Source organism: Stegostoma tigrinum, chromosome 2, assembly GCF_030684315.1.
Source record: "Stegostoma tigrinum isolate sSteTig4 chromosome 2, sSteTig4.hap1, whole genome shotgun sequence".
NCBI lineage: Eukaryota > Metazoa > Chordata > Chondrichthyes > Orectolobiformes > Stegostomatidae > Stegostoma > Stegostoma tigrinum.
In genome coordinates, this window is record NC_081355.1 from 116,535,132 (window position 1) to 116,562,506 (window position 27,375).

Consider the following 27,375-nt stretch of genomic DNA (forward strand, 5'->3'; position numbering starts at 1 on the left):
CCGGACCTGAAACATTAACTCTATTTTCTTCCTTCACAGATGCTGCCAGACCTGCTGAGGTTTTCCAGCAACTTTGTTTTTTTTTCCTGATTCACAGCATCCGCAGTTCTTTCGGTTATTATTGACTATTAAAATTATTCCTGACTGAGGTCTCACATACTCTCCTCTGTAAGTTTGAGTCCAACCAAAAGTTTTTGGTTCATGTCTGGACCAAATGACTTATTCCCATCACCCCAGCTCGGTGACCTACCAACATTGCCTTGATTTTAACATTTCTGTTTTTGCTTTCAAATCCCTCCTTGGCCTCAATATCACCCATCTTTGTAATCTCCACTGATCTTACAATTCTCCAAGCTGTCCACACTTCCTTAATTCCACCTATTTGAGTATACCTGATTTTAAATGCTCCACCATTGGTGACTGTGTCTTCAACTGTCCAAGCACTCAACTCTGAAAATTCCTTCCTTAACATCTCCATGTCCCTATCTCACATTCTTTCCTCAATACGGTTACTTAAAACCTATCTCCAGGACCAGCTTTGGTCATCTACCCTGATAACATGTTATATGCTTTGTTGCCACATTGTGTTTTATAATGCCGCTGTGAAGCAGTTAGGGACATCTTCTGACATTAGATATGCAATGTAAACGCTGGGGTTGTTTTTGTAGCATTGAGAAAATTAGTTATTTATTTCCATTCACTAACTTTAGGTGAGCTATAATCTTTTTCAAAACATGCATAATTTTAAGTTCATCTTAAAATGAAACTAAGTCAATGTGTTTGGGGTTTACTTTCCATACCCAGAGCTGCTTAGCAATGGTTATTCTACTATTGCTGCATTCTAAATAAGTGTGGCTTAGTGTAAGTTCCTTGATTGTAATAGCTGCAGCAACTAACATTTTGAATAGACAATTCAATGATTTGATGGTACCTGAATCATTGGCAAGCAGTTCTCCAGCTTTTGTTTGACATTTCATATGAAGAGAGATAGGGCAGAATCTTCTCAGCCTCTGAGTGATGTAAGCTATGATGGGATATGTGGCAGAATGGGGAAACATGTGACTAGTCTCGACATCAGGAGGCACTCATGTCATATTCCATGTTTTTCATTAACAGTATGGCGAGATTCTCACTAGGCAGCACTGAATTACCCATTGACAGTGATTATTGCTTGTCAAACTTCTTGTAAACAAGTTCAATGTTGGGGAAAATTTGCAGGGATGCAAGTGCATGTGCCTGGCCAATCAGCTGGCCGCTTACTCCAAGCAACCTTCATATTGGAAACTAGGCACTGAAATTTCAGGCTATTCTCCATGGGTTCCAAAAGCAAGCATCCACCCATCACAGACCTTTGGTATCCGATGTGTGCCAGACATTTAGAATCCTCACAGTACATCTCCAATCCACTTAAGGGGTTGATTCTGCAGTGCTGCAGCTCAGGCTGCACCAACAACTATCATTCTGGCTGCAGCAAGAACACTGTGCCAGCTCACATCCAGGCTCCTCACACACACTTCGTCTGAATCTCCCGGGATGCTTCTCGAATAAGAAAGAGAGGAAGGTGATAAGGGAGATGAAAGTGGGTGGCACAGCTGTTACTTTTGTTGCAGGTGGAGAGATATCCTGATCAAGGAAATCAATAGCACAAAGGGCATGCAGCATGAACAATGGTAGGGTTTGGGGTGGCTGAGAGTGAGTGGGAAAGATAAAGCGGGCAACAGCAGAGTCATAGAAGGCATACAGCACAGGAACAGACACTTGTGTCCAGCTCATTCATATCAACTAGGTTTCCCAAACTAAACTAGTCCCATTTACCTGCATAACAAAGTGTGGAGCTGAATGAACACAGCAGGCCAAGCAGCATCTTAGGAGCACAAGATGCTGCTCGGCCTGCTGTGTTCATCCAGCTCCACACTTTGTTATCTCGTATTCTCCAGCATCTGCAGTTCCCATTATCTCTGGTCCCATTTTCCAGCATTTGGACCAATCTCCCCAAACCTTTCTGAATGATGCACCTGTGCAAATGGCTTTTTAAATGTTGTAACTGTATCTGCATCCACCATTTCCTCTCGCAGTGCATTTTGATTATGAACCACCCTCTATGTGAAGAAGTTGCCCCTCAGGTCCCTTTTAAATCTTTCTCCTCTTACCTTAAAATTATGCCCTCTAGTTTTAAACTCCCGTACTCTAGGGAAAAGATCTTTGCTATTCACCTTTTCTATGCCCCTCATGATTTTATAAACGTCTATAAGGTCACCTTCAACCTCCTATGCTCCAAGGAATAAAGCCCCAGACAATCCAGCCTCTCATTTTCATCAAACTCACCAGTCCCGGTAACATCCTTGTAGATCTTTTCTGCACCTTTTCCAATTTAATAATATCCTTCCTATAGCAGGGCGATCAGAACTGTACACAGTACTCCAAAAGTGGCATGGGAAGATAGCAACAATCATACAGGTATTTAAGAATAAATTATTGAGAAGTCCACTGATATCAATACTTTCTTGCCAAAAAGCTAGGTCTGAGTCACCTATTTCCCCAGGAATACCTTTGGCATTTCTTTTATTGCAGGTTGTTCTACCTTATTAACTTCTTTATGTGAGTAGAAATTTGTCTTTTTTCTGCTCTGTGACTGTCTCCTACATCAGCAGAATCTCTGCTTTCAAGACCAAAAGCGCAGAAAGGGCTCTTCGGCCCATTGAATCTGCACCCACAGTATGTTTCTCATGTTCCATTTGATCATTCGGATCACAAAGAGATTTCATCATATGTTTAGTAGCTACAATTTAAGGTGTTGCAACTATAATTAAAATCTAGATATTCAGTTAACTACAAGCCCAACTCCCATTCCAGAAAAAAAAGAGGATCTGCACAAAGATGAGAGTGAATTGCAATTAAGAATCAATCAAATCATCCACCAGTCCACACCTAATCAGCAGTGTTTACAGATGAAGGTGTAATATTCTCAACGCAGAACAATATTTACCTTCTCTGTTTGAGCTTTGCCCAGGGAAGCAGTCATTAAGTTATGCCATCTCTGAATAAAAACTAAACAAAACCTTACCATTAGGTGCTGTCAAGACTCTTAAATATTTATGAATATGGAAACTTTCAGAATGGGATATGTCTTAAAGGATTGCAAGGAGGATTGCTGTATAAAACAATTGACAATAGGAACAAGTTGCATTTTTTATGACATCAGAATGTCCCAAATTGTTTTCTATCAACCAGCTTATTTTAAAGTGCAACCACTGTTGTTATGTCAGCAATGATGGCAACTAACTGGTTCAGAGGAAGGTCCCATAAGCAGCAAATTATCTGCTTCACCTGATGTTATCCAAAGGATGAAATTTGCTCAGGAAAATTTCTTGCTCTTTTTCATCGGACCATTATCAATGTGTACTTTGCTCAAAAACAGTTCTTTGGCTGTGATCTTGTATTTTATCAATATTTTCATTTTCCAATAACCTTTTTTGATTTTCAATCCATCCAGCAATAATATTCTCTTCTCTCATCTTCCACCTTTTTTCTTGAAATTCTCACTCCATTTTCCAATGTTACTGATCGTTTCCTCTTAAATTCCTAGTCACCTTCAGTATATTTTATTCTTTGTTCACTCTCCATGGCATTTCACCATTTGTTACTTTTTGCATTCATTGTGACTTTTCTGTAATCCCCAAAACCCACATTTCAAATGTCTTTAGCAAATTAGTCTCTCCTTTGTGCAGCATAAATGATGGCTTCCCTTTGTATTTGTATTGTTGGGATCTGGCTGATGAGCGCAAGATGAGGAGATATCACACAATGTATCTTTTTTTCAGCAATACTCAAATTGTTTACTGGTTTCGGTAATCCTTCCTCTATATTTGCTGCAAGTGTTGTGTCATCTATAAATTGAATGGATGTTATTGTTCACTCCCAAATCTTAACAATAGATTCTATGTCTGGTAATGCTTCTTTGATCATTACTTCTGCTAAGATGTCTAAGAGGACTGGTGATAAATAACACGGTAGGATCATTGAATATTTAGTTTCGCCCTGCGCAGACAAGCATAATCTTGTCTTGAAAGATGACAGCTTCAACCACACAGGCTTTTCTCAGTACCAAGGTGAGTTGGTGTCTCAGCCTAGATTGTGTGCCATGGTATTTAGCATGGCTTAAGTAAGAGAATGTCACCACCCAAACCAAAATGGCATGATATAATTATGTCTTAATTGCATTATTTTCCCCTTAGACAAGGCAGCACTGCATTTCTTTCCATAATACAGGTTTCCCCAAAGTGCATACACTATTTATATTATGCATGCAACCACCCATCTTCAATCTAATAGCCTCATGAATGGGATAGAGTCCCTGTTGGACATGACCCTGAAAACAGCTATGATGTTTTCAAGTCTGCCATCATTGTTTGAAGTTGCAAGATGTCTAAGCACTGTCTCATAATGTCACAAGACCAAGAATATCCGGCTTGACCCTTGCTCAATGACCAATTTTTGAACTCTCACCTTTTACTCATACACTGTCATTTGTGTTTTTTTGCCTTGTGTATTCATGAAATCAAAATGTAAACAGATCAGACTTTTGGCCTGCTAAAGACAGTTTGCGTTACCTGCACTGCTGTTGCTCTGCAATTGCCTGCAGCAAGTTGACATAGCTGCTGTATCACAGAGTCTTTACAATATAACTATTGACAGAAGCATGGATTGACTTGGTGAAGTACAGCTATTGCAAGGTAGTCCCTAGTAAGACAATGATGAGCAACATTAAACCACATGGGGTCACTGAAAGTCAAAAGCTGGGAGTGGGCTTTAAAACAAAGTGGGCGAGGCACTTTTGCATTCACTTTTGTTGTATGTTAAGTTTGCTTTGTCTTATTTCATTTTAACAATGCATAAGATATTGCAGTGCAAAGAGAACAATCAGAAGCCTTGGTACTTCTCGCATTCAATGATAAAACCAGAAAAAGAATTGAAGACTTGTAAAGGAATTTTCAGCTATTCGTAGATGTTTTAAAGAAATAGAGGATAGAGTGTAAGGTGAAACTGCTTTAAAAATGGTACAGCAACGCATTCTTTCTAATGTGACAGGATTTAGAGCATTTTGATGCTAATTAAAGCTGGCCATTTTATATAATTTTATGGATAAATGCAGACTGTCTTTGTTTTATTCATGTTTCTAGGTAGGTGTCAGATTTTCTTTCTTAGAGCTGCGCTAGGTCACAATTTTCATGCAATGCAAAATGGCAGGGTTGGCTAACTTTGCAGCCAGCAACCAGTGCTCAGCCATCAAAATCTCATTGGAGGTGACAATCAAGCATTTAGTTTAATGAGTCAGATGGGATGCCTCAGAGATAACGTGACTGACTATGAAGAAGTAAACTAGTTAATGAGAAACTGCTTGTTGTTATGGAAAGCTAACTTCACTTCCTTACCAGAGTGTGGTTGAAGTGTAAATTTTGGCATGACAGACAGTCATTGAACTATTGGCAGGGATGTCTTTAAGGGCAAGCCAGATAGGTACATGAAGGAGAAAGGAACAGGATGTGGTGATGGACTCAGATGAAGTAGGATGGAAGGAGGCTTATGTGGAACAATAAGCATTCATCAAGACTATCGTATGAAGTAATAGTTTTGAAAATGTTTATCTGTGAGGTAAGATAAAGATTTGCTAACTCTGATATTGAACACAGCTATTAGGAGCAGCATCAGGTAGTTCAGGGTAGTCTGAGTTCATTGGAATATGATGCAATATTCCTAACATACATGCCATAGCAAAAAGGTAAAATGGTTAATATCCCTAAAAGTTAATTATCAAATACACAGTAACCGAGATGTAACAAACTACATCCTAACATCTGAGATGAAAGCATCTTCCGCTGAGATTTGAAATAACAAGGTGTACAGCTGGATGAACACAGCAGGCCAAGCAGCATCGGAGGAGCAGGAATGCTGACGTTTCGGGCCTAGACCCTTCTTCGGAAATGTGGGAGGGGATGGGGATTCTGAAATAAATAGGGAGAGAGGGGGAGGCGGATAGAAGATGGATGAAGGAGAAGATAGGTGGAGAGGAGACAGACAGGCCAAAGAGGCGGGGCTGGAGCCAGTGAAGGTGAGAGCAGGTGGAGAGGTAGGGAGGAGATATGTCGGTCCAGGGAGAACAGACAGATCAAGGAGGCGGGATAAGGCTAGTAAGTAGGAGATGGGGGTGCGGCTTGAGGTGGGAGGACAGGTTAGGGAGGTGGGGATGAGCTGGGCTGGTTTTGGGATGCGGCCAGGGAAGGGGAGATTTTGAATCTTGTGAAGTCCACATTGATACCATTGGGCTGCAGGGTTCCCAAGCGAAATATGAGATGCTGTTCCTACTAGCATCAACAGTTCCTACTATTTCTGCTGAGATTTGTATGGTTTATCACAGACTACTAACAAGCCTCTAAACTAGCACAGGATGGAAAATTAGTGGCAGTGCTCTACCCCAACCACAAGACTAGCTCAGCTCTGAGGAAAGGTCACCGGACCCGAAACATTAACTCCGAATTTTTTCTTCACAGATGCTGCCAGACCTGCTGAGCATTTCCAGCAACATGCGTTTTTATTCTGGATTTACAGCATCTGCAGTCCTTTCGGATTTTATCTGGATGAGCAGCATCTCATTTTCCACTTGGGGACCCTGCAGCCCTCTGGACTCAATATCAATTTCAGTAACTTTAGGGCCTGAACACCGCCTTCCACGTCCTTCGCCCGCCCCCATACCCCAGGTTCTGTCACGGCATGGGTTGTTTTCAAAACAATCAACCCTCATTTTCACCTCTCTTGGTTCCATTTATCATCTACCTAGCTTTTATTCTTCTCTGGCTTACTATTACACTCCTTTTCATCCATTTCCTCTCCAGCCACCCTCTTCCACCACACCCTGTCATCAAGATAAAAACCATTTCTTCCCAGATGCTATCTGCCTAGAAGAAGGGTCACTGGACTGAAAAGGTTAACTCTGTTTTCTCTCCACCGATGTTGCTAGACCTGTTGAGTTTCTCCTGCAGTTTCTGTTTGTAATTCCATTAAATAGTTGTCTTTTAGCAAGATCCTCTAACCATTCAATGTAAACTGAAATAACCCTACAGTTTTACAGCATTTCCATTTAAGACCAGAAAAGGAGGAACAGCTCTGAGATACTGTTATAGTCAAAATACCATAATCATCCAGCTTCAAGTGTAGTTTTGGAGACACAAAAAGCTACAGATCTGCTACGGGCACAAGTTAAAGAGAAAGGTGACAGCCAACAGATGCCCTGAGTTATATTTGGAACAGAGTAACTAGGAGGAAACAAAATATCAGACAAAACAATTTAAGCACAAAAGAATTTTGTTTAAAAGTGTACATGAAATTACTCCAAAATTCTGCACAGAAAACAAAGTGACTTACTTTACTTCAATATTCTAAACATGCCTGCTTTATGTTCCACAAGACAGGGAAAATCCATTAATCTGTACTATTCTCATTAATGTGGGAATTCATATGTCAAATCCTGCCTTTCCTGGTGAAGTAGATAATTATTCTTTTCAGTGATTTCCCAAGCTCACAATGCCAGGTATAGATTAATGTTTTTATGGGGGCAGTATGCGTGATATCTTTTTACTGTTCATGTGAACATGAAGGCAAGTTATGTATTATTTGCATGTGAGTAAACATAACAATATAAATTTGTGCTTTCTGTGACTTGCCAGATCTACTTTGCTAAGAAATTCAATACATAATGCTGTTTGCTTCTTTTGAAGGGGCTGGAGGAATGTTTCTGTACATTAATTCAGCAGCTCAGCATGAAGGTGACATTGCAAAAATAGCCACCACCCACCCATTCCCAGCAACTGTTGGAGTCTGTCGCTTGCGTTTCTGGTACTATATTTATGGTTCAAAAGAAATGGGAACCCTAAAGGTAGGAGAAGCATTTAAAGAAGTACAGTTGTTGACTAATACTAAATGTAAATCCGAGAAGTATTAAAGTCCTAAAATGCCAGTTGGTAGAATGGCCTGGTGAATTCATATTTGTTGTTTCAACACAGTGATCTGATTACCAGTTATTCTTGATAAGCAAATAAGTTTTCACCCACTGTTAACTGCAACCCTCCTGTTTCTGTTATATGTAATCGCCTTTATCTGAGGCTATGCTAGCCAGCTCCCAATAACTGAGAATCCACAGGACAAGGCTCCTAATGCTTTACCTCCAGTAAATAATTAGTGAGCAGATCAGGGAACCGAGGGATAGGTCTTGACAGCAGGACTATGGATTTGAACCCCACAATCAGCATAATCATATTGAATAGTGGAGCAGACTTGACTTGTGAGTAGCTCTTACCCCTGTGTCTTATGTTCTTATAGTCTTGTGAAAAGTGCAATTGAAGTAGCGTCAGCAATGCTGCTGAAGAAAGAGGTTAAGATTGCACATGAACCTCAGTATATATAAGAACAAAGAATGCTGAAAGTCTGGAAATATGGATGGTGAATCCACACAGGGTTGGCTCCTGTCAGCTGGAGAGTCAGCGTCACTTCTTTTCAGATTAAATTAAATGCCAGGCAGATATTAAGCTGGGCAGCAGTGGGCTTTCCTAGTATCAAGGACCCCGAGGAGGATAAAAGACCCACAATCCCCTGACCCCACTCCCAACCCAGCCGAGAGCTGCCAGCCAATCAGCGGCAGCGCTCTTCATTGGTCAGCAGTGCCACTGGTCAGGTGATGGCCGTTGCTGGTACTACACCCTCTTGAGGCCCGGAATTGCTGGGGAACCCAGGCAAGTGCGAGCCTTCCCACCACAGTCAGGCAGAGCATAAACAGGAGGATATTGGGGTCATCACCTGCCACCCTCCTGTCTGATTAAATACCATCATGTTACAAAACTCACCATGAGGAGGAGATCAAATTCCACCCGGGTGTGGAATTTCAGTTTGAATTACACATGGAGACAGTGACAAGAAAGGAGATGTGACCGTGAAAACCTGATTTGGCAAACACCTGATCAGACATGAAAAGAAAATTTGTAAGCAATGATCAAAGAGACAAGATCAAAGAGACGAATGGAAATACCATTGGAGAGAAGAACAAAACTACTTCAAGGTAACAATTCCTGAAATAAATGCGGCAATTAATTCAAAAGTAATACTAAACAAAACGCCAACAATGCTAGAAATCTGAAATAAACAAAAACTCAACTACTCAACAGGTCAATCAGCATCTGTGGAGAGAGAAGCAAAGTGAACGTTTCTCATTAATAACTTTTTAATAGAATCTTCAACCGATCTCCTGAGCTGTCAGGGCTGACAGAGCAGCTGCTTGGATTACTTGCTTTCTGCTCCAAGGAGAAATAGGAGCGTTCTCCACCTCTACTCAGCTTAGAGTTTCACCTTAGATCTGCCAAAAGAGAACATAACAACTTGACAAATACATTTTGAAGACATTTCCATCTGCAATTATTTTCTCTCGTCTATAATCCCCCCCTTTGCAGAGATGTGGGCTGTCTTTGAAATATGTCAGATATGCTTGACTTCCCACCTCTCCATTAAAACAGGCACACTACCATTAGGGGGCAGAAGTAAAGCTTGTAACTTGCTTGACCCATTGTAATGAGCTCCAAAACCAATTTTACATCGGTCTCTGCATCTGGTGAACAAGCTCATTTACAGTATACCTAGTCTTTTGCTTACCCATTCATGGTTGTGAACAAATTTTGAGGTTACAACATTTAAATTTTGTCATCATCAATGGAAGAACAGCTTTACATTTAGTGATTGTGCTGCTTTTCGCTATAGACAATAACAAATTGTGCCCCAAAGTGTTAAAATAATGCTTGAGATAGGACTTTGGGCAGATTTCTAAGTCCCTGCCTGCCACTAACTTATAGCAAAACGAGCCAGGCACCAACTTCAATTGTTAATATGTGCTGGCTGCATGGAAGGGCTTTGGAAAGATTTTCCTCTGCCTCAAATTCATAATTTTATTTAAAAACATTTAGAAGTATTCTTTAGTTTAGAATTTATTTGTTATAATTTATAGGTCACTTCTCTTTCTTGATAATGTAATCTATTCCCATTTTATATTGATTTTCAAAGCCAACATATTCAGTTTCTACAAATTGAGTGCACTGATTAGATTCCCTACAGTGGGGAAACAGGCCCTTCAGGGCAACACATCCACACCGCCCCTTGAAGCATCCCACTCAGACCCATCCCCCTATAACCCCACATCCCTGAACACTACGGGCAATTTACCACGGCTGATCCACCTAGCCTGCATATCTCTGGACTGTGGGAGGAAACTGGAGCACCCAGTGGAAACCCACACAGACATGCGGAGAACATGCAAACTCCACACAGACAGTCGCCCGAGGCTGGATTCGAACCTGGGTCCCTAGTGCTGTGTGGCTGCAGTGTTAACCACTGAGCCACCGTGCCACCTGTTCCTGAGTTCGCTTATCTCTGTTACTGTCGAGTGAAACTCACCCTGAAATGAGTGTTTGTAATGTGAGGCCGACAATATCTATTTTAAATTTTGGACTTGCCCTGAAATAAGCAAAACAACAAAGCAATTCGATTATTTTTTGTGTTTTGTTCCCATTCATAAAGTTGGCCTGATGCAAAAGCAAAACGAGTAAATGTTCAAATTCACAACTTCCTGGCTGAAAATTCCCACAAAGTGTGTCTAGCATGCCTCATGAGGTAAGCAGCTCAGAAGGAAGATAAACTGTGCTTAAAGCGACGACCCCAAAATGAAAAATGAGAAAACCCATTCTGTTCTTTGTCAATGTGGTAATGGTTATGAAATACATTTTCTCTTCTAGATATACAGTGTCGGAGAACATGGAATGCCCTTGCTGATGTGGTCAGTGACTGGGAACAGGGAGGATAACTGGATTTATGCCAATGTCATAGTTTCGAACATCTATCCGTTTAAAATCCTGTTTGAAGCTGAAGTGGGTGGCGATGACCTCACAGATATTGCAATTGATGATATCTCTTTTACCCCGGAATGTGTTACTGGAGGTACTGGACCATGAAACTCACTCTTCAGTGTATATTAATGACTGTCAGCAGTAATGGAGGGAGTTTGCTATCATCTGTTTATCATCTTCTAACCTTTTATTGTGTGACAGCTACAGGCTCTGTCTTCATTATAATCTTCAATTATACTCCATTTGTACGGATGAGTTTTCAAATTACCTTTAGGCAGCCAGTAGATCCCAGGATCCCTGTCTCCCTGCAATGGCTAGCCTAGAAAATTGTCTTAAGCTCAAAATCTCTATCAGTTAAACAAATTCCATATTACAGAATTGAAGGTACTTGAAATGTTAAGCGTACCTATGCCTTAGCTGCCATGTTAATGTTTTCAGGTGTGTAACTGTAATGTAAAAGTATTTTAAAAATCGTATCATTGACAGTTTTTCTCCTTATGATTGTTCTTCCTTAACTTTCATCTCTGTGAACCAGCAGCTCTTTGTGGGGAATACTTCCACAGACACTGACTATCGTCTGTTTTCTTACTCAAGTGACCCTTTGAAGCATGTCAGATAACCTATGTAGGTTGCCATGTCTAATCGGAGAGATATTCAGCAACTACCACAATTTATAAGTCGTTAAGATTGCATGAAGGCAGATTTTGTGTCAATCCTGTCTAAAAAGACTGCTTAATTATTTTCAAGCTTGCAATAACTGCTGAATGTGCTGTTGGCAGGATGACCGGACTTAGCACAATCAGGTATTGTAGGATTCAGGTTTCGTCCTGGTCACTGTTTTAAGCAGCTTTAGGTATTATTTATTCAAACACATATTGCTTATAAACACAGTAACTCCTGTTGTGCTTAACATTTCAGCTGCATTCCCAACAATTAACGCTTACATTCAGCCGAGTGCCCCTTAAAGATCCTTAGTTCAGCTCCAATGGCATTGTTACTGGTTAGTGAAGGTTAGTCACAGATTCAAGTTAAATTGCATTTTTGATAAGTACCTCATAAATGCCCACCAGTGCCAACCCTCAGCTAAGGGAACTGTAACAGATGTTCAAACACATGAAGCAAATGTATTAATCTTGTACACAACTAGTATGCAAGGCAGAATCAAATTAATTCACCTTCATACCTTAGAGTTATAGAGTCAAACAGCACAGAAACAGACTCTTCAGTGCAACTGATCCATGCCAAACAAACTCCCAAACAAAATTAGTCCCACCCGTCTGCTCCTGGCCCACATCCCTCCAAACCTTTCCTATTCATATCTTTTAAATGTTGTAATTGTACCCACATCCACCACTTCCTCACAAAGTTCATTCCACATGTGAACCACATGCAGTGTAACAAATTTGTCTCTCATGTCTTCTTTAAATCTCTGTCCTCTCACCTTAAAAAGGTGCCTGCTAGTCTTAAAATCCCCTATCCTAAAAGACAACTACCATTGACCCTTTCTATACAAGTCATTATTTTATAAACTTCTATAACATTGCCTCTCAATCTCCAACCCTGCAGTGAAAAGAAGTCTCAGCTGATGCAGCCTCTCTTTATAACGCAAACCTCCGATACATGGGAATGTACTGGTAAATCTCTTCTGAATCGTCTCCAGTTTAATAATATCAGTCCAGTAACTGCACGATGGCTCAGTGGTTAGCACTGCAGCCTCACAGCACCAGGGACCCGGATTCGATTCCAGCCTCGGGTAACTGACTGTGCAGAGTTTGTGCATTCTCCCCGTGTCTGCGTGGGTTTCCTCTGGGTGCTCTGGTTTCCTCCCACAGTCCAAAGATGTGCAGGCTAGGTGGATTGGCCATGCTAAATTGCCCGTAGTGTTCAGGGGTGTGTGGGTTATAGGGGGATGGGTCTGGGTGGGATGCTTTAAGGGGCAGTGTGGACTTGCTGGGCCGAAGGGCCTGTTTCTCCACTGTACGGAATCTAATCTAAAACTGGGTGACCAGGACTGGACACAGTATTCCAGAAAAGGCCTCACCAATATCCTGTATAACTTCAACATAACATCCCAACTCCAATTGTCTATCATTCATTCACAAATTAAATAAAGTGTACTTCCAAAGGATGCAAATAGCTAACACAGCATAAGTTTCTGAAAGAGCCCCTGCAGCAAAGAGGCTGATGGCAGTAGGGGCGAGACAGCTCACCGTGAGGAAATTGTTGTTGACTTGGAGTAGCAACTATGAAATTGAACATGGTTGACTGCTACTGAATACTTTGTTATCATCAGTGATATGAAAATTGAAAAATTAGTATGCCATTCAGCCAATTAAGCCTGCCCCATCTTTCCAGATGATGGCTGATCATCTGTGTAAGGCTATTTTACTGCATTATTTCTCTATCCGTTACTGTCATTAATCTCCAAGTTTTTGCTTGAACCTGCTCCACAGCCCTCTTGGAAAGGGCGTTCTAAGCTCAGCACACTTTGAGTGAAGAAATTCTCCCTCAATTGAGTCCTAAATGGCCTGCCCTTGTTCTGAGCATATGTCCCCTGGTTCTAGAGCCCCAGCTATCTATGTCCACCCTATCATGCCCTGCAAGAATTTGTTAAGTTTCAATGACATTATCATTCTTTGAAACTGTGGAAAATACAGATCCAATTTTCTTAATCTCTCCTCATAAAAAAGTCCCATCATCCAAGCAATTAATCTGGTATACCTCGACTGCAATCACTCTATGGCAAGTATGTCCTTCCTTAAGTAAGGATTCCAAAACTCTCCATATTACTTCAGGTAATATCTCACCCAGATCCTATACAACTGTAGCAAGATACCTTCCACTGCTGTACTCAACTCTCCTCAAATTTGATGCCACAGATGTTTGCCTGCCTAATTACTTGTTGCACTTGCACGCTTGTTTTTGGTGACTCAAGAACAAGGATGTTGAGATCCTTTTGGACCATCCAAATTTCCTTACCTCTCAACATTGAAGAAATATTTTGCCTTTCTGTTTTTCTACCAAAGTGAATAACTACAAACCTATTCACATAATATTCACTTAGCTCCCCGAGTTCTCTTGAAGCTTCCTTTCATGCTCCTCACAATTTATCTTCCCAATCTAGTTTGGGGACATCAGAAAATTGGGTGCATTATAACTACTCGCCACATCCATATCATTTATATTGCTTGTGAAAAGCTGTGAACTAGACTGATCCTTGTGGTACTATACCTGTAATGGCTTGTCATCCTGAGAGTGGTGTACATCTTCCTGCTCTCTGCTTTCTGTTCACCAGTTGTCAATCTGTACTTGCATATTCCCCTCAACTGCATGCATTCTAATTTCATTTACTACTTCCTGTGTGCAACCTTATCAGAACCCTCTGAAAATTCAAATACACCACATCCTCTAATTATCCTTTGTCAATGCGACAAGTTAAGTACTCAAAAAGCTCACACAAGTTTGTCAAATATTAAGTGATACATTTTGATCACAGCATCAATGGGGACACTTAACATTGCCATACTTTAGTAAATTATTCTTATTGTATTTGTCTCTTGTATTGGACAGTAATTGCGCTAAATACTAAATTTGCCTCCAATGTTTAACGCAGAAAGAGCAGAGATTTGTAACCATTAATTTTGAGGGATCTCTTTTGAGAATGATACTTACTGTCAAATAATCTACTGACAATAATTTTACAAAGCCCGAGTTCCATGCATTTGTTCACATCACAACTTATGGTAGTATTGATCCCCATGAAATAGCTGTAATGTCAGAGCGTTGAGGAGTTTTTAAAGTCTGATTGTTAATGAAATAGATTGCTATGAACTATAAAGTTCATTATAAGAAGGAGAGTGAGCAGAAATTCTTTCATTTTTGGTGAGTTCCTCTGCTTACCATTCAGGCAAACTCTTCACATTAGAATGGTGCTGATGAAGGGTCTCGGCCCAAAACGTCAGCTTTTGTGCTCCTGAGATGCTGCTGGGCCTGCTGTGTTCATCCAGCCTCACATTTTATTATCTTCACATTAGAACTTTTTTCTGCCAGAGCATTTAAGGTTTCTGATGAATAGCCTCAACATTTGCAATCTATGCTTAATGGCATATTCCCCTACTTCTAGCACACTGGTCTCTTCAAGCCCATCAAAGTATCCAAGAAGCAATCTCCATTATTTTATGGTACAAAACAATGAATAAACCTTTTTTCAAGATTCATTGTAGAATTGCAACAGTTAAATTATTAAGAATGCAGAGATTAATGCTGAATTTAAACCACTTCTGCAGGGGATAAAATTTTAAGAAGGACCTGCTGGAGTGGATTATAAAATTTATTTTTATCCTGACTCAGTTTCCCAACCAAAATACATAGGTATTCAAGAGGTTGTAGGAACTGCCGATGCTGGAGAATCTGAGATAACTCAGTGTGAGGCTGGATGAACACAGCAGGCAAAGCAGCATCAGAGAAGTAAGAAAGCTTGACACTTCGGGTCCAGACTCTTCTTCAGAAGTGGGGGAGGGGAAGGGGATTCTGAAATAAATATGGAGACAGGGGAGGCAGATAGAAGATGGATAAAGGAGAAGATAGGGTGAGAGGAGGAAGACAGGTCAAAGAGGCGGGGTTGGAGCCATGAAGGTGAATGTGGGTGGGGGTTAGGGAGGGGATTGGTCAACCCAGGAAGGACAGACAGGCCAAGGAGGCAGGATGAGGTTAGTGGGTAGGACATGTGGGTGGGGCCTGAGGTGGGAGGAAGGGCTAGGGAGGCGGGGACTAGCTGGGCTGGTTTTGGGATGTGGTTTGGGATGGGGAGATTTTAAAGCTTGTGAAGTCCACACTGATACCCTTGGGCTGCAGGGTTCACAAACGGAATAAGAGATGCTGTTCCTGCATCTTTCGGGTGGCGTCATAGTGGCAATACAGGAGGCCCAGATGGACATGTTGTCCGAGGAGTGGGGGGAGTTGGAATGGTTTGCAACTGGGAGGTGTAGCTGTTTGTTGCGAATTAAGCTTAGGTGTTCCACAAAGCAGCCCCCAAGCAGAGCACCTACGCTCAGTTTGCGACAAACAACTACACCTCCCAGTCGCGAACCATTTCAACTTGCCCCCCTACTCTTCGGATGACATGTCCATCCTGGGCCTCCTGCATTGCCACAATGACACCACCTGCAAGTTGCAAGAACAGCATCTCATATTTCACTTGGGAACCCTGCAGCCCAAGGGTGTCAATGTGGACTTCACAAGCTTCAAAATCTCCCCTTCCCCCAACCGCATCCCAAAACCAGCCCAGCTAGTCCCTGCCTCCCTCGCCCTTCCTCCCACCTCAGGGCCCACCCCCATCTCCTAACCACTAACCTCATCCTGCCTCCTTGACCTGGCTGTCCTTCCTGGGCTGCTATTCTATTGCTTCACTGCCCCACATTCGGTTTGACTGCATCTTCCAACAGAAAGCACAGGAACAGTAAATTAACCCTTCAAACATTTCAATGGAATAGTAAATGGATTCTTAAAATCAGTCTTCAGTAATATCAATTTAGGTTTTTATCGTTATTCCTGTCTCCAAAATGGATGATGAGCCTCATAAATAAGAAGAAACACACGAGCAGAAAGAGCAGATTTTAGGGAGTGTGGAAGACAGCAGATTACATTGGGGTTAAGGAGATGATGCTGAAAAGAGAGTTTTAGATTCCTGAGATGTTGGGGCCAACTTTGAGGGAGGTGGAACCTAACAGACTGGTTAGGTTGTCCCTGAACAGAATATCCTCCTGGAGCAGTTTCCATTGCTGTTCTGCTGTTCCAAATGCAGTTCAAAATGAATCATACCTAAGGTGCTGTTCAAGATCATGTAATATTCCATCAAGGGCAATAATACATCATTGGTGAACAATTAAATCAGTGCATTGAGAACAAGTCAGTCCATAGAAAATAAGGATCAAAGGCACATAGGCAGATGGTAATGTAACAGTGGTATATCTTTAAAGAGTTGACATTACAGATGCAGTTGAGGTATGTTTCAACAATAGGGATAGTTAGGGTAATGAAAGCTAGAGCTCTCTAGATGACAAAAGAGGTGGAGAGTGAAATGAAGCAGAGAAGCAACATTTATAACAGATGCCACGTCGATAGTAGAAGTGAGAGTCAGGATCAGTATAGAAACAAAAATAGAAATTGCTGGAGAAGCTCATAGGGTCTGGCAGCATCTGTGAAGAGAAATCAAAGCGAACATTTCAGGCCGGGTCTCAGAAGGGTCTTTCGACCAGAAATGTTAACTCTGACTTTTCTCACAGATGCAGCCAGACCTGCAGAGTTTTTCCAGCAATTTCTCTTCTTGTTTCTGATTAACAGCATCTTCAGTTCTTTCAGTTTTAATTCAGGATTAATATAGAATGTTCATAGGATAAGTGTAAAATGTGTTTGAGAAGCATAGAGAGATAGTTATAACCTACTGGTTCTGGGAATCAGCTTCAGTTTTGACATGGGTTCTAACGGAGCAATGAGCATAAAGCCTTCAATTTCAAAAACTGTTACTTGATCTTGTGAAGTTGTGAGGGTAGGATTATTTTCACTCAAAACATTCAGACCTCCTAATGGAAAGATATGACCAGTTTTTTTCAGGACATATCCTTGGCTCAGATTTAACAAAATTTACAAGAAATTTCTAAACTTCAGTATGATGGAGTTCACACATGATGGGCTGAATGGCCTCATTCTGCACTATTATTAATATTACTTAGCCTGATTAGAAGCTGTTTCTGGAGACTTGAATCTGGGTCACCGTGCTACTATCAGAAAACAAATCCTTCTATACTTGGAGATCTAAAATATATTTTTTGATACAAAGAATTTGGGTTGCATATCGACTCTGAAACATGGTGGGCCCTACATGTTAGCAGTGGGATTCCAACCCATGCCTCCATTCAGAGAACAGAACACCCAGCTTGAAAGTGGAAGGAGTTTATTCCTTGAGTCTGGTGCCTTAGACCACTCAGCCATCCTCTTTCGCACTTACACTGGCCCAAAACCCCACCTCTTCCTCCGTTACATTGATGACTGTATCGGCGCTGCCTCATGCTCCCAAGAGGAGCTCGAACAGTTCATCCATTTCACCAACACCTTCCACTCCAACCTCAAGTTCACCTGGGCCATCTCCAACACATCTCTTACCTTCCTGGACCTCTCTGCCTCCATCTCAGGCAACCACCTACATACCGATGTCCATTTCAAGCCCAATGACTCCCACAGCTACCTGGAATACACCTCCTCCCACCCACCTTCCTGCAAAAATTCCATCCCCTATTCCCAATTCCTTTGCCTCCGCCACATCTGCTCCCAGGATGAGGCATCCCACTCCCGCACATCCCAGATGTCCTCGTTCTTCAAGGGCAGCAACTCCACCCCCCCACCCCACCCCCGCAGTGGTCAAGAACGCCCTTGACCGCGTCTTCCGCATTTCCCGCAACACATCCCTCATACCCCACCCCCACAATAACCGCCAAAAGAGAACCCCCCAAGTCCTCACATACCACCCCATCAACCTCCGGACACAACGCATTATCCTCTGACACTTCCGCCATCTACATTCCAACCCCACCACACAAGACATTTTTCCAACCCCACCCTTGTCTGTCTTCCGGAGAGACCACTCTCTCCGCGACTCCCTTGTCCACTCCACACTCCCCTCCAACCCCAACACACCTGGCACTTTCCCCTGCAATCGCAGGAAGTGCTACATCTGTCCCTACACCTCCTCCCTCACCCCCATCCCAGGCCCCAAGATGACTTTCCACATCAAGCAGATGTTTACCTGCACAGCCGCCAATGTGGTATACTGCATCCGCTGTACCCGGTGTGGCTTCCTCTACATTGGGGAAACCAAGCGGAGGGTTGGGGATCGCTTTGCAGAACACCTCCGCTCGGTTCGCAATAAACAACTGCACCTCCCAGTCGCAAACCATTTCAATTCCCCCTTCGATTCCTTAGACGACATGTCCGTCCTGGGCCTCCTGCAGTGCCATAATGATGCCACCCGTAGGTTACAGCAACAGCAACTCAAATTCCGCTTGGGAACCCTGCAGCCCAATGGTATCAATGTGGATTTCACCAGCTTCAAAATCTCCCCTCCCCCCTCTGCATCCCAAAACCAGCCCAGCTCGTCTCCGCCAGCCTAACCTGTTCTTCCTCTCACCTATCCCCTCCTCCCACCTCAAGCCGCACCTCCATTTCTTCCCTACTAAACTCATCCCGCCCCATTGACCTGTCCGTCCTGCCTGGACTGACCTATCCCCTCCCTACCTCCCCACCCATACTCTCCTCTCCACCTATCTTCTCCTCTATCCATCTTCAGTCCAGCTCCCCCTCTCTCCCTATTTATTTCAGAATCCTCTCACCATCTTGGGAACATTTGGAGTACTGTGTACAGTTCTGGTCGCCACATTACCAAAAGGATGTGGATGCTTTGGAGAGGGTGCAGAGGAGGTTCACCAGGATGTTGCCTGGTATGGAGGGTGCTAGCTATGAAGAAAGATTGAGTAGATTAGGATTATTTTCATTAGAAAGACGGAGATTGAGGGGGGACCTGATTGAGGTCTACAAAATCATGAGTGGTATAGACAGGGTGGATAGCAAAAAGCTTTTTCCCAGAGTGGAGGACTCAATTACTAGGGGTCATGAGTTCAAAGTGAGAGGTGGAAAGTTTAAGGGAGATATGCGTGGAAAGTTCTTTACACAGAGGGTGGTGGGCGCCTGGAATGCGTTGCCAGCGGAGGTGGTAGACGCAGACACGTTAGCGTCTTTTAAGATATATTTAGACAGGTACATGGATGGGCAGGGAGCAAATGGACACAGACCGTTAGAAAATAGATGACAGGTGAGACAGACAATCTTGATCGGCGCAGGCTTGGAGGGCCAAAGGGCCTGTTCCTGTGCTGTAGGTTTCTTTGTTTCTTTGTATCTCCCTTTTCTGATGAAGGGTCTAGGCCCGAAACGTCAGCTTTTGTGCTCCTGAGATGCTGCTTAGCCTGCTGTGTTCATCCAGCTCCACATTTTGTTATCTTGGGCCCTACATGTTGTTTACTCTACTCCTAGTCCCTCTTGGGGACAGTCCCAATTCTGACATATTTTCTGAGGTTGCTTTCAGCGTGAGGTTAAGAAAGACAAAGCTTAAGACCCAGGATGGGTCTGAAAGTCTGGCCTTACTCCCCACAATGGAAAGAAGTGAACTGAGAATAATATCACCCTCTTATTCTCATTTTTAGTAAGTTTCAGACAGGTTATAATACCCCAGATGTTGACAGAATTAGGCATCACTCTTCAGTCAGAGGATCCAATTTTTCTGATTTGAGTTTAAATTCAACGAATAACCCAAAGATTATTACAGTAAAATATTTTGTAGGACAATTGAAAATTATTTCAGAGATAGTAAGAACTGCTGACTCTGTAGTCAGAGATAATACAGTGTGGATCTGGAGGAACACAGCAGGCCAGGCAGCATCAGCAGAGCAGGAAAGTCGACTGAAGCCTTCTTCAGTCACATTTATTCTAATCCCTTAGTTGAAGAAGACAGAGTCAGCACAATGGTGCAGTCAGAGCAAAGGGGACAACTATCGTCACTAAGCTCTGATGGTCAGACCTTGATTCTGAGGGATGGAAAAGTATATCCAGCAAGCCTGAAAATTCAATGTGTTCTCTTAGTATTTAAGCTATTTCTTTCGTCACATAAATCATTTCTTGTATATGGGGTAGTTCCTCAATTGTAAATATGTCCATGTGCCTTTGATTCCCAAGTGTTGTTGCATCACTGTTTCACACATACTGCTTTTTTTGGTTTTTAACAAATCTAGGATAAAATCATGCTGAGGCTTATGTTCGTTAATCATTAGAGGGTGGCATTGTAGTAATGTCACGAGACTAGTAATTCAAAAACCCAGGCTAATACCCTGGGGGCATGGGTTCAAATCCTGTCATGGCAACTGTTGGAATTTAAATTCAATGAATAAACCTGGATCCACTGATGACTGAACAGTTGGCTGGACGGCTGATTTGCAATGCAGAATGACACCAGCAACATGATTTCAATTCCTGCACAACTGAGGTTACTATGAAGCCCCCATCTTCTCAACCTTTTCACTTACCTAGGGAATTCTGACCCTCAGGTTAAACCACCACCAGTCTTCTCTCTCTAACAACAGAGCAGCCCTACGGTCTCTTAAGACTATGTTGACTTTGTCTTTTACTGGTCACCATGAAACTTCTAGCAATTACTGCTAAAAACTAAACCTCTCTGATTCAACATATGACCTCAAGAGATGGAAATCTGCTATTCTTACCTTTTTTGAACTACAAATGACTCATAACCCACAGCAACATCGTTAACTTTCAAATGCCCTCTGAAAAGCCCCAGCAAGCCATTCAGTTGGGTGGACGCCTTTACTGCCTGCCAACAAGTGTAAATTGATAACAAGAGTAAAAAGAAAACAAATATTGACTTGATCAAATCCTAAAAGCCATAGCTGCTAGACTGAACCTGCAGTAGGTAGTGAGGAACTAATAAGAAGGAAAAAAATACTTGACCTCCCCCTCACAAATTTGCAAACTTCATGTCAGTGTTAGTAGGAGTGACCATAGCACACTCCTTTTATACAAAGTCATGACTCCACGTGACAAATTTGTCTATTTATGACTTTGCAAACTGCATTCCCAGAAACCATGTAATGTAATGTGGGATTCATAGTCTGTTGTGTTTTACTGTTTAAAAAAAATCTAACCCACAGAGTTAATCAATGTCTGACAAATGATTGGATATATGATTGTGCTATGATGTTGTGGCCATAACAGAGACATGGGTTTCTCAGGGGCAGGAATGGTTGCTGGATGTTCCAGGGTTTAGAACATTTAAAAAGAATAGGGAGGGGGGAAAAAGAGGAGGGGGTGTAGCACTACTAATCAGAGAGGGTATCACAGCTACAGAAGCTTCCTTTGTCGAGGAAGATCTGCCTACTGAGTCAGTATGGGTGGAAATTAGGAACAGCAAGGGAGTAGTCACCTCGTTAGGGGTTTGCTACAGGCCCCCCAATAGCAGCAGGGAGATTGAAGAAAGCATAGGTCGACAGATTTTGGAAAAGTGTGCACGCAGTAGGGTTGTTGTAATGGGTGACTTTAACTTTCCTAATATTGATTGGAACCTCCTTCGAGCAGAAGGTTTGAATGGAGCTGTTTTTGTAAGGTGTGTTCAGGAGGGTTTCCTAACGCAGTACGTTGACAGGCCGACGAGGGGAGAGGCCATTCTAGACTTGGTGCTCGGAAACGAGCCGGGGCAGGTATCAGATCTTGTGGTGGGAGAGCATTTTGGTGATAGTGACCATAACTGCCTCACATTCTACATAGCTATGGAGAAGGAGAGGATTAGGCAGAATGGGAGGATATTTAATTGGGGAAGAGGAAACTATGATGCGATTAGACATGAGTTAGGAAGCATGGACTGGGAGCAGTTGTTCCATGGTAAGGGAACTATAGACATGTGGAGACGGTTTAAGGAACAGTTGTTGGGAGTGATGAGTAAATATGTCCCTCTGAGACAGGCAAGAAGGGGTAAGATTAAGGAACCTTGGATGACGAGAGCGGTGGAGCTTCTAGTGAAAAGGAAGAAGGTAGCTTACATAAGGTGGAGGAAGCTAGGGTCAAGTTCAGCTAGAGAGGATTACATGCAGGCAAGGAAGGAGCTCAAAAATGGTCTGAGGAGAGCCAGGAGGGGGCACGAGAAAGGCTTGGCAGAAGGAATCCGGGAAAACACAAAGGCATTTTACACTTACGTGAGGAATAAGAGAATGGTCAAAGAAAGAGTAGGGCCGATCAGGGATAGCATAGGGAACTTGTGTGTGGAGCCTGAGGAGGTAGGGGAAGCCCTAAATGAGTTTTTTGCTTCTGTCTTTACGAAAGAAACGAACTTTGTAGTGAATGAAACCTTTGAAGAGCAGGTGTGCATGCTGGAATGGATAGAGATAGACGAAGCTGATGTGCTGAAAATTTTGTCAAACATTAAGATTGACAAGTCGCCAGGCCCGGATCAGATTTGTCCTCGGCTGCTTTGGGAAGTGAGAAATGCAATTGCTTCGCCACTTGCGAAGATCTTTGCATCCTCGCTCTCCACTGGAGTTGTACCTGAGGACTGGAGAGAGGCAAATGTAATTCCTCTCTTCAAGAAAGGAAATAGGGAAATCCCCGGCAATTATAGACCGGTAAGTCTCACGTCTGTCGTCTGCAAGGTGTTAGAAAGGATTCTGAGGGATAAGATTTATGACCATCTGGAAGAGCATGGCTTGATCAAATACAGTCAACACGGCTTTGTGAGGGGTAGGTCATGCCTTACAAACCTTATCGAGTTTTTTGAGGATGTGACTAGAAAGGTTGATGAGGGTCGAGCTGTGGATGTGGTGTATATGGACTTCAGTAAGGCATTTGATAAGGTTCCCCATGGTAGGCTCATTCAGAAGGTCAGGAGGAATGGGATACAGGGGAACTTAGCTGCTTGGATACAGAATTGGCTGGCCAACAGAAGACAGCGAGTGGTAGTAGAAGGAAAATATTCTGCCTGGAAGTCAGTGGTGAGTGGAGTTCCACAGGGCTCTGTCCTTGGGCCTCTACTGTTTGTAATTTTTATTAATGACTTGGACGAGGGAATTGAAGGATGGGTCAGCAAGTTTGCAGACGACACAAAGGTCGGAGGTGTCGTTGACAGTGTAGAGGGCTGTTGTAGGCTGCAGCGGGACATTGACAGGATGCAGAGATGGGCTGAGAGGTGGCAGATGGAGTTCAACCTGGATAAATGCGAGGTGATGCATTTTGGAAGGTCGAATTTGAAAGCTGAGTACAGGATTAAGGATAGGATTCTTGGCAGCGTGGAGGAACAGAGGGATCTTGGTGTGCAGATACATAGATCCCTTAAAATGGCCACCCAAGTGGACAGGGTTGTTAAGAAAGCATATGGTGTTTTGGCTTTCATTAACAGGGGGATTGAGTTTAAGAGTCGTGAGATCTTGTTGCAGCTCTATAAAACTTTGGTTAGACCGCACTTGGAATACTGCGTCCAGTTCTGGGCGCCCTATTATAGGAAAGATGTGGATGCTTTGGAGAGGGTTCAGAGGAGGTTTACCAGGATGCTGCCTGGACTGGAGGGCTTATCTTATGAAGAGAGGTTGACTGAGCTCGGTCTCTTTTCATTGGAGAAAAGGAGGAGGAGGGGGGACCTAATTGAGGTATACAAGATAATGAGAGGCATAGATAGAGTTGATAGCCAGAGACTATTTCCCAGGGCAGAAATGGCTAGCACGAGGGGTCATAGTTTTAAGCTGGTTGGTGGAAAGTATCGAGGGGATGTCAGAGGCAGCTTCTTTACGCAGAGAGTTGTGAGAGCATGGAATGCGTTGCCAGCAGCAGTTGTGGAAGCAAGGTCATTGGGGTCATTTAAGAGACTGCTGGACATGTATATGGTCACAGAAATTTGAGGGTGCATACATGAGGATCAATGGTCGGCACAACATTGTGGGCTGAAGGGCCTGTTCTGTGCTGTACTGTTCTATGTTCTATGTTCTATGTTCTATTAGACCATGATCATTAACATGCCAACACTGACGAAAGTTCTAATCAATTCTTCCTCCAAGCTCCATACTTGCAACATTCTGCTAGTTGATATAAATCCATTGAAAAGAATGTTGATTCTCCCAAACACTGAGACGACTGGTCAAATCTCACCAGTTATACACAAAGTTTCTTTTGGGGCTAAAGAATACACCAAATGCATAGATCAAAGCATCATAGTCAAAGTAATTTCTTCAAAGCTTAGAGCATGGAAGGAGACCAATTAGCCCATTGTGACTGTTCTTGTCTTCCCACTATTGCTGCAGTCTTGTAATTTCCTTTGGCTGTGTTTGTTTACACCAGCAACTGTGAACAAGTACACACGTGCTTTCATTGGGAGATGCATGATTTCAAGCACTAATGTTATCATATAGACTTTTGGTGTGACATCATGCATAAATGCATTACTGTGCATGGACAGTCAAGTGTTTTTTTTAATATTTTGTCTTTTGCTGCCTGACTCTGGGTATCATTATGCAACTGGCTACCCTGTTCTGGACTCTCCTACCACCTGTAACATCCTTCCTACATCTCACCTCTCCAGTCCTGTGAGAATTTTATAGATTTCTGCGAGATCCTCCCTTGTTCTTCTAAACTCCACTATAGCCCTTTGCTTTGTAAGTCTACATTTCACTCTCCCAAACACTCCCTCCTTACATAGTTACAAGTCCTCTCTACAGCTCTAGAAATTTGATTCATCAGGACAGTGATCCCAGTATCATTCAGGGAAGTCAACAGCTCCATTTCGCCCCAAAGTTTGTGCCAATCCCCCTTGAACTGAAGCTCATTCCACACACATCAATCTTCAAGCCATATAGTATGTTCATCCTTGACTTTATTTACCCTTTGCCAGTTTGTCCATGATTCAGGTCATAGCACAGAGATTATTATTTTGGAGGTTGTGCTTTTTAATTTGGATTCTAACTGCTCAATTCTTTCAGCAGAACATCCTTTCTTGTCCTATCAAATGTCATTGGCAGCAACCTGATGATTAGTTAAGAGCCACCTTCTTGAATTGCTGCAGTTGTTGAGATGAGGGGACATTGACAGTGGTGTTAGCAAAGGAGTTCCACGTTTTGAATCCAGTGACAGTAAAGGAACAATGATATAGTCCAAGTCGGAATGGTCTGTAGTTTCGTTGGTAACCTGCAGCCAGTGATGTTCCCATACATCTGCTATTCTTGTGCTATAATGAGATTCGTGTCAGTCATCTGCAATTCAATGTGAGCTGCTGTACCATTCAGTATGATCATGGCTGATTTTTGAGCTCAACATCCTAGTCCCATCCTTCTCCCATATCCAGTGACCCCTTCAGACTACCTTGTTATTGGAAATACTTAATGTTTCATCCTCAACCACTTTCTGTGGTAGTGAATTCCACAGACTCACCACTCACTGGTTGAAGAAAATTCTCCTCATCTCAGTCCTAAAAAGGTTATCCTTCTCCTTAAGCTATAGCCCCTGGATTTGGACTCCAAAACCATCAGGAACATCCTTCTTGCATTTGTCTGGTTCGGTAAGAAATTTTTAGGTTTCTTTCGGATCCTCCCACATTCTTCTAATCTTCAGTGAATACAAACTTATTTGACTCAATTTCTCATGTGTTAGCCCTGCCATCCCAGGAGTTAATTTGGTAAACCTTCACTGCATTCCTGTGTGGCAAGAACATCCTTGCACAGATAAGGAGACCAGAATGATACGCAATACACCAGCTGTGGTAGTACCAATGCTCTTTACAATTGCAGTAAAACATCCTTTCTCCTGTTCTTGAACCCTCTCGCTCTGAACACCAACATACAGTCTGCTATCTTTACTGCTTGCTGCACCTGTACACTTACTTTCAGCAATTAGTTTATGAGGACACCCAGGTCTCGTTGAAAATTCCTCTCAATTTACAGCCATTCAAAAAATAATCTGCCTTCTTACTTTTCTTACCAAAGTGAATAACCTCACATTTATTCACATCGCACCATATCTACCATGTATTTGCTCATTTACTCAGCTTGTCATGGGCATGTGAAGAGAGAGGTCTAGGACGCTACACTAGAGAGTTGCATTTGATATACTCTATACTTTTGGGAATAAAAGTGTGTTACAGATTGTAAAGATTTGAAAAATCTTACTTAACAATAAGGTGTAAGCTGTTTCACGGACAGTTTATGCACAACACTCGCAGCCAGAGATACTCCAGACCAGTGTTATTTTGTAGATGTTGACTTGAAAAGAAGAAAAAGCTGGGAAACAAAAATTTGCAAAAAGAATGAAAAGAACACCAGCAGACTTGGCTTTTAGGGCTATGGAGTTGGAAAACGCCAATGAACGAGTAAAGCAATTTTGGAAAATTGAATCTTAGACATGAACTAGAAATGCTCTGGAGAACAAAAACACAGGATCAGAGCACTTTGACAGTAAGAAGGAAAGATTTGTCTGGATCAGTCAGTTGAAATAGTCAATAGGGATTGCTACTCCATTAGACACCTTGCCTTTACCTCAAGCATTTGAGATCGTGGTCAGGACTAGGAGTTCTGGGAGCAACAGTTCCAACATTATAGAATGCTTCAGGCTTGCACACAAAGAAATAGCACCACCAACTCAATGCACCTGTCCCATATGAGATTTGTAGCTAAGCCTTTCTGGTGGAACCCAAACCAATGCCTTAAGTTGGTTACACTACTCAGTGCTAGTGCTGCTCAATAGCACTATCACCAACATGTCTCAGCGCTTTGCTAATGATTGAGGGTAGACTGGGAATATTGTCAGATTGAATTTGTCTTTTTTTTGTGCAAATTCCACATTGTTGGTTAGTTGC

The 27,375-nt window shown here is 42.5% G+C and overlaps 1 protein-coding gene across 4 annotated transcripts in view; it reads left to right on the forward strand.

Moving 5' to 3' along the window:
• malrd1 (MAM and LDL receptor class A domain containing 1) overlaps positions 1-27,375 on the forward strand; it is a 414,264-nt gene that overhangs the window by 316,265 nt on the left and 70,624 nt on the right. For all 4 annotated transcript variants that reach the window (XM_048551253.2, XM_059638768.1, XM_059638771.1 and 1 more), the window contains 2 exons: positions 7,773-7,930; positions 10,827-11,028. In XM_048551253.2, the coding sequence (XP_048407210.2) occupies positions 7,773-7,930; positions 10,827-11,028 (360 nt within the window). The remainder of the gene's footprint in view (positions 1-7,772; positions 7,931-10,826; positions 11,029-27,375) is intronic.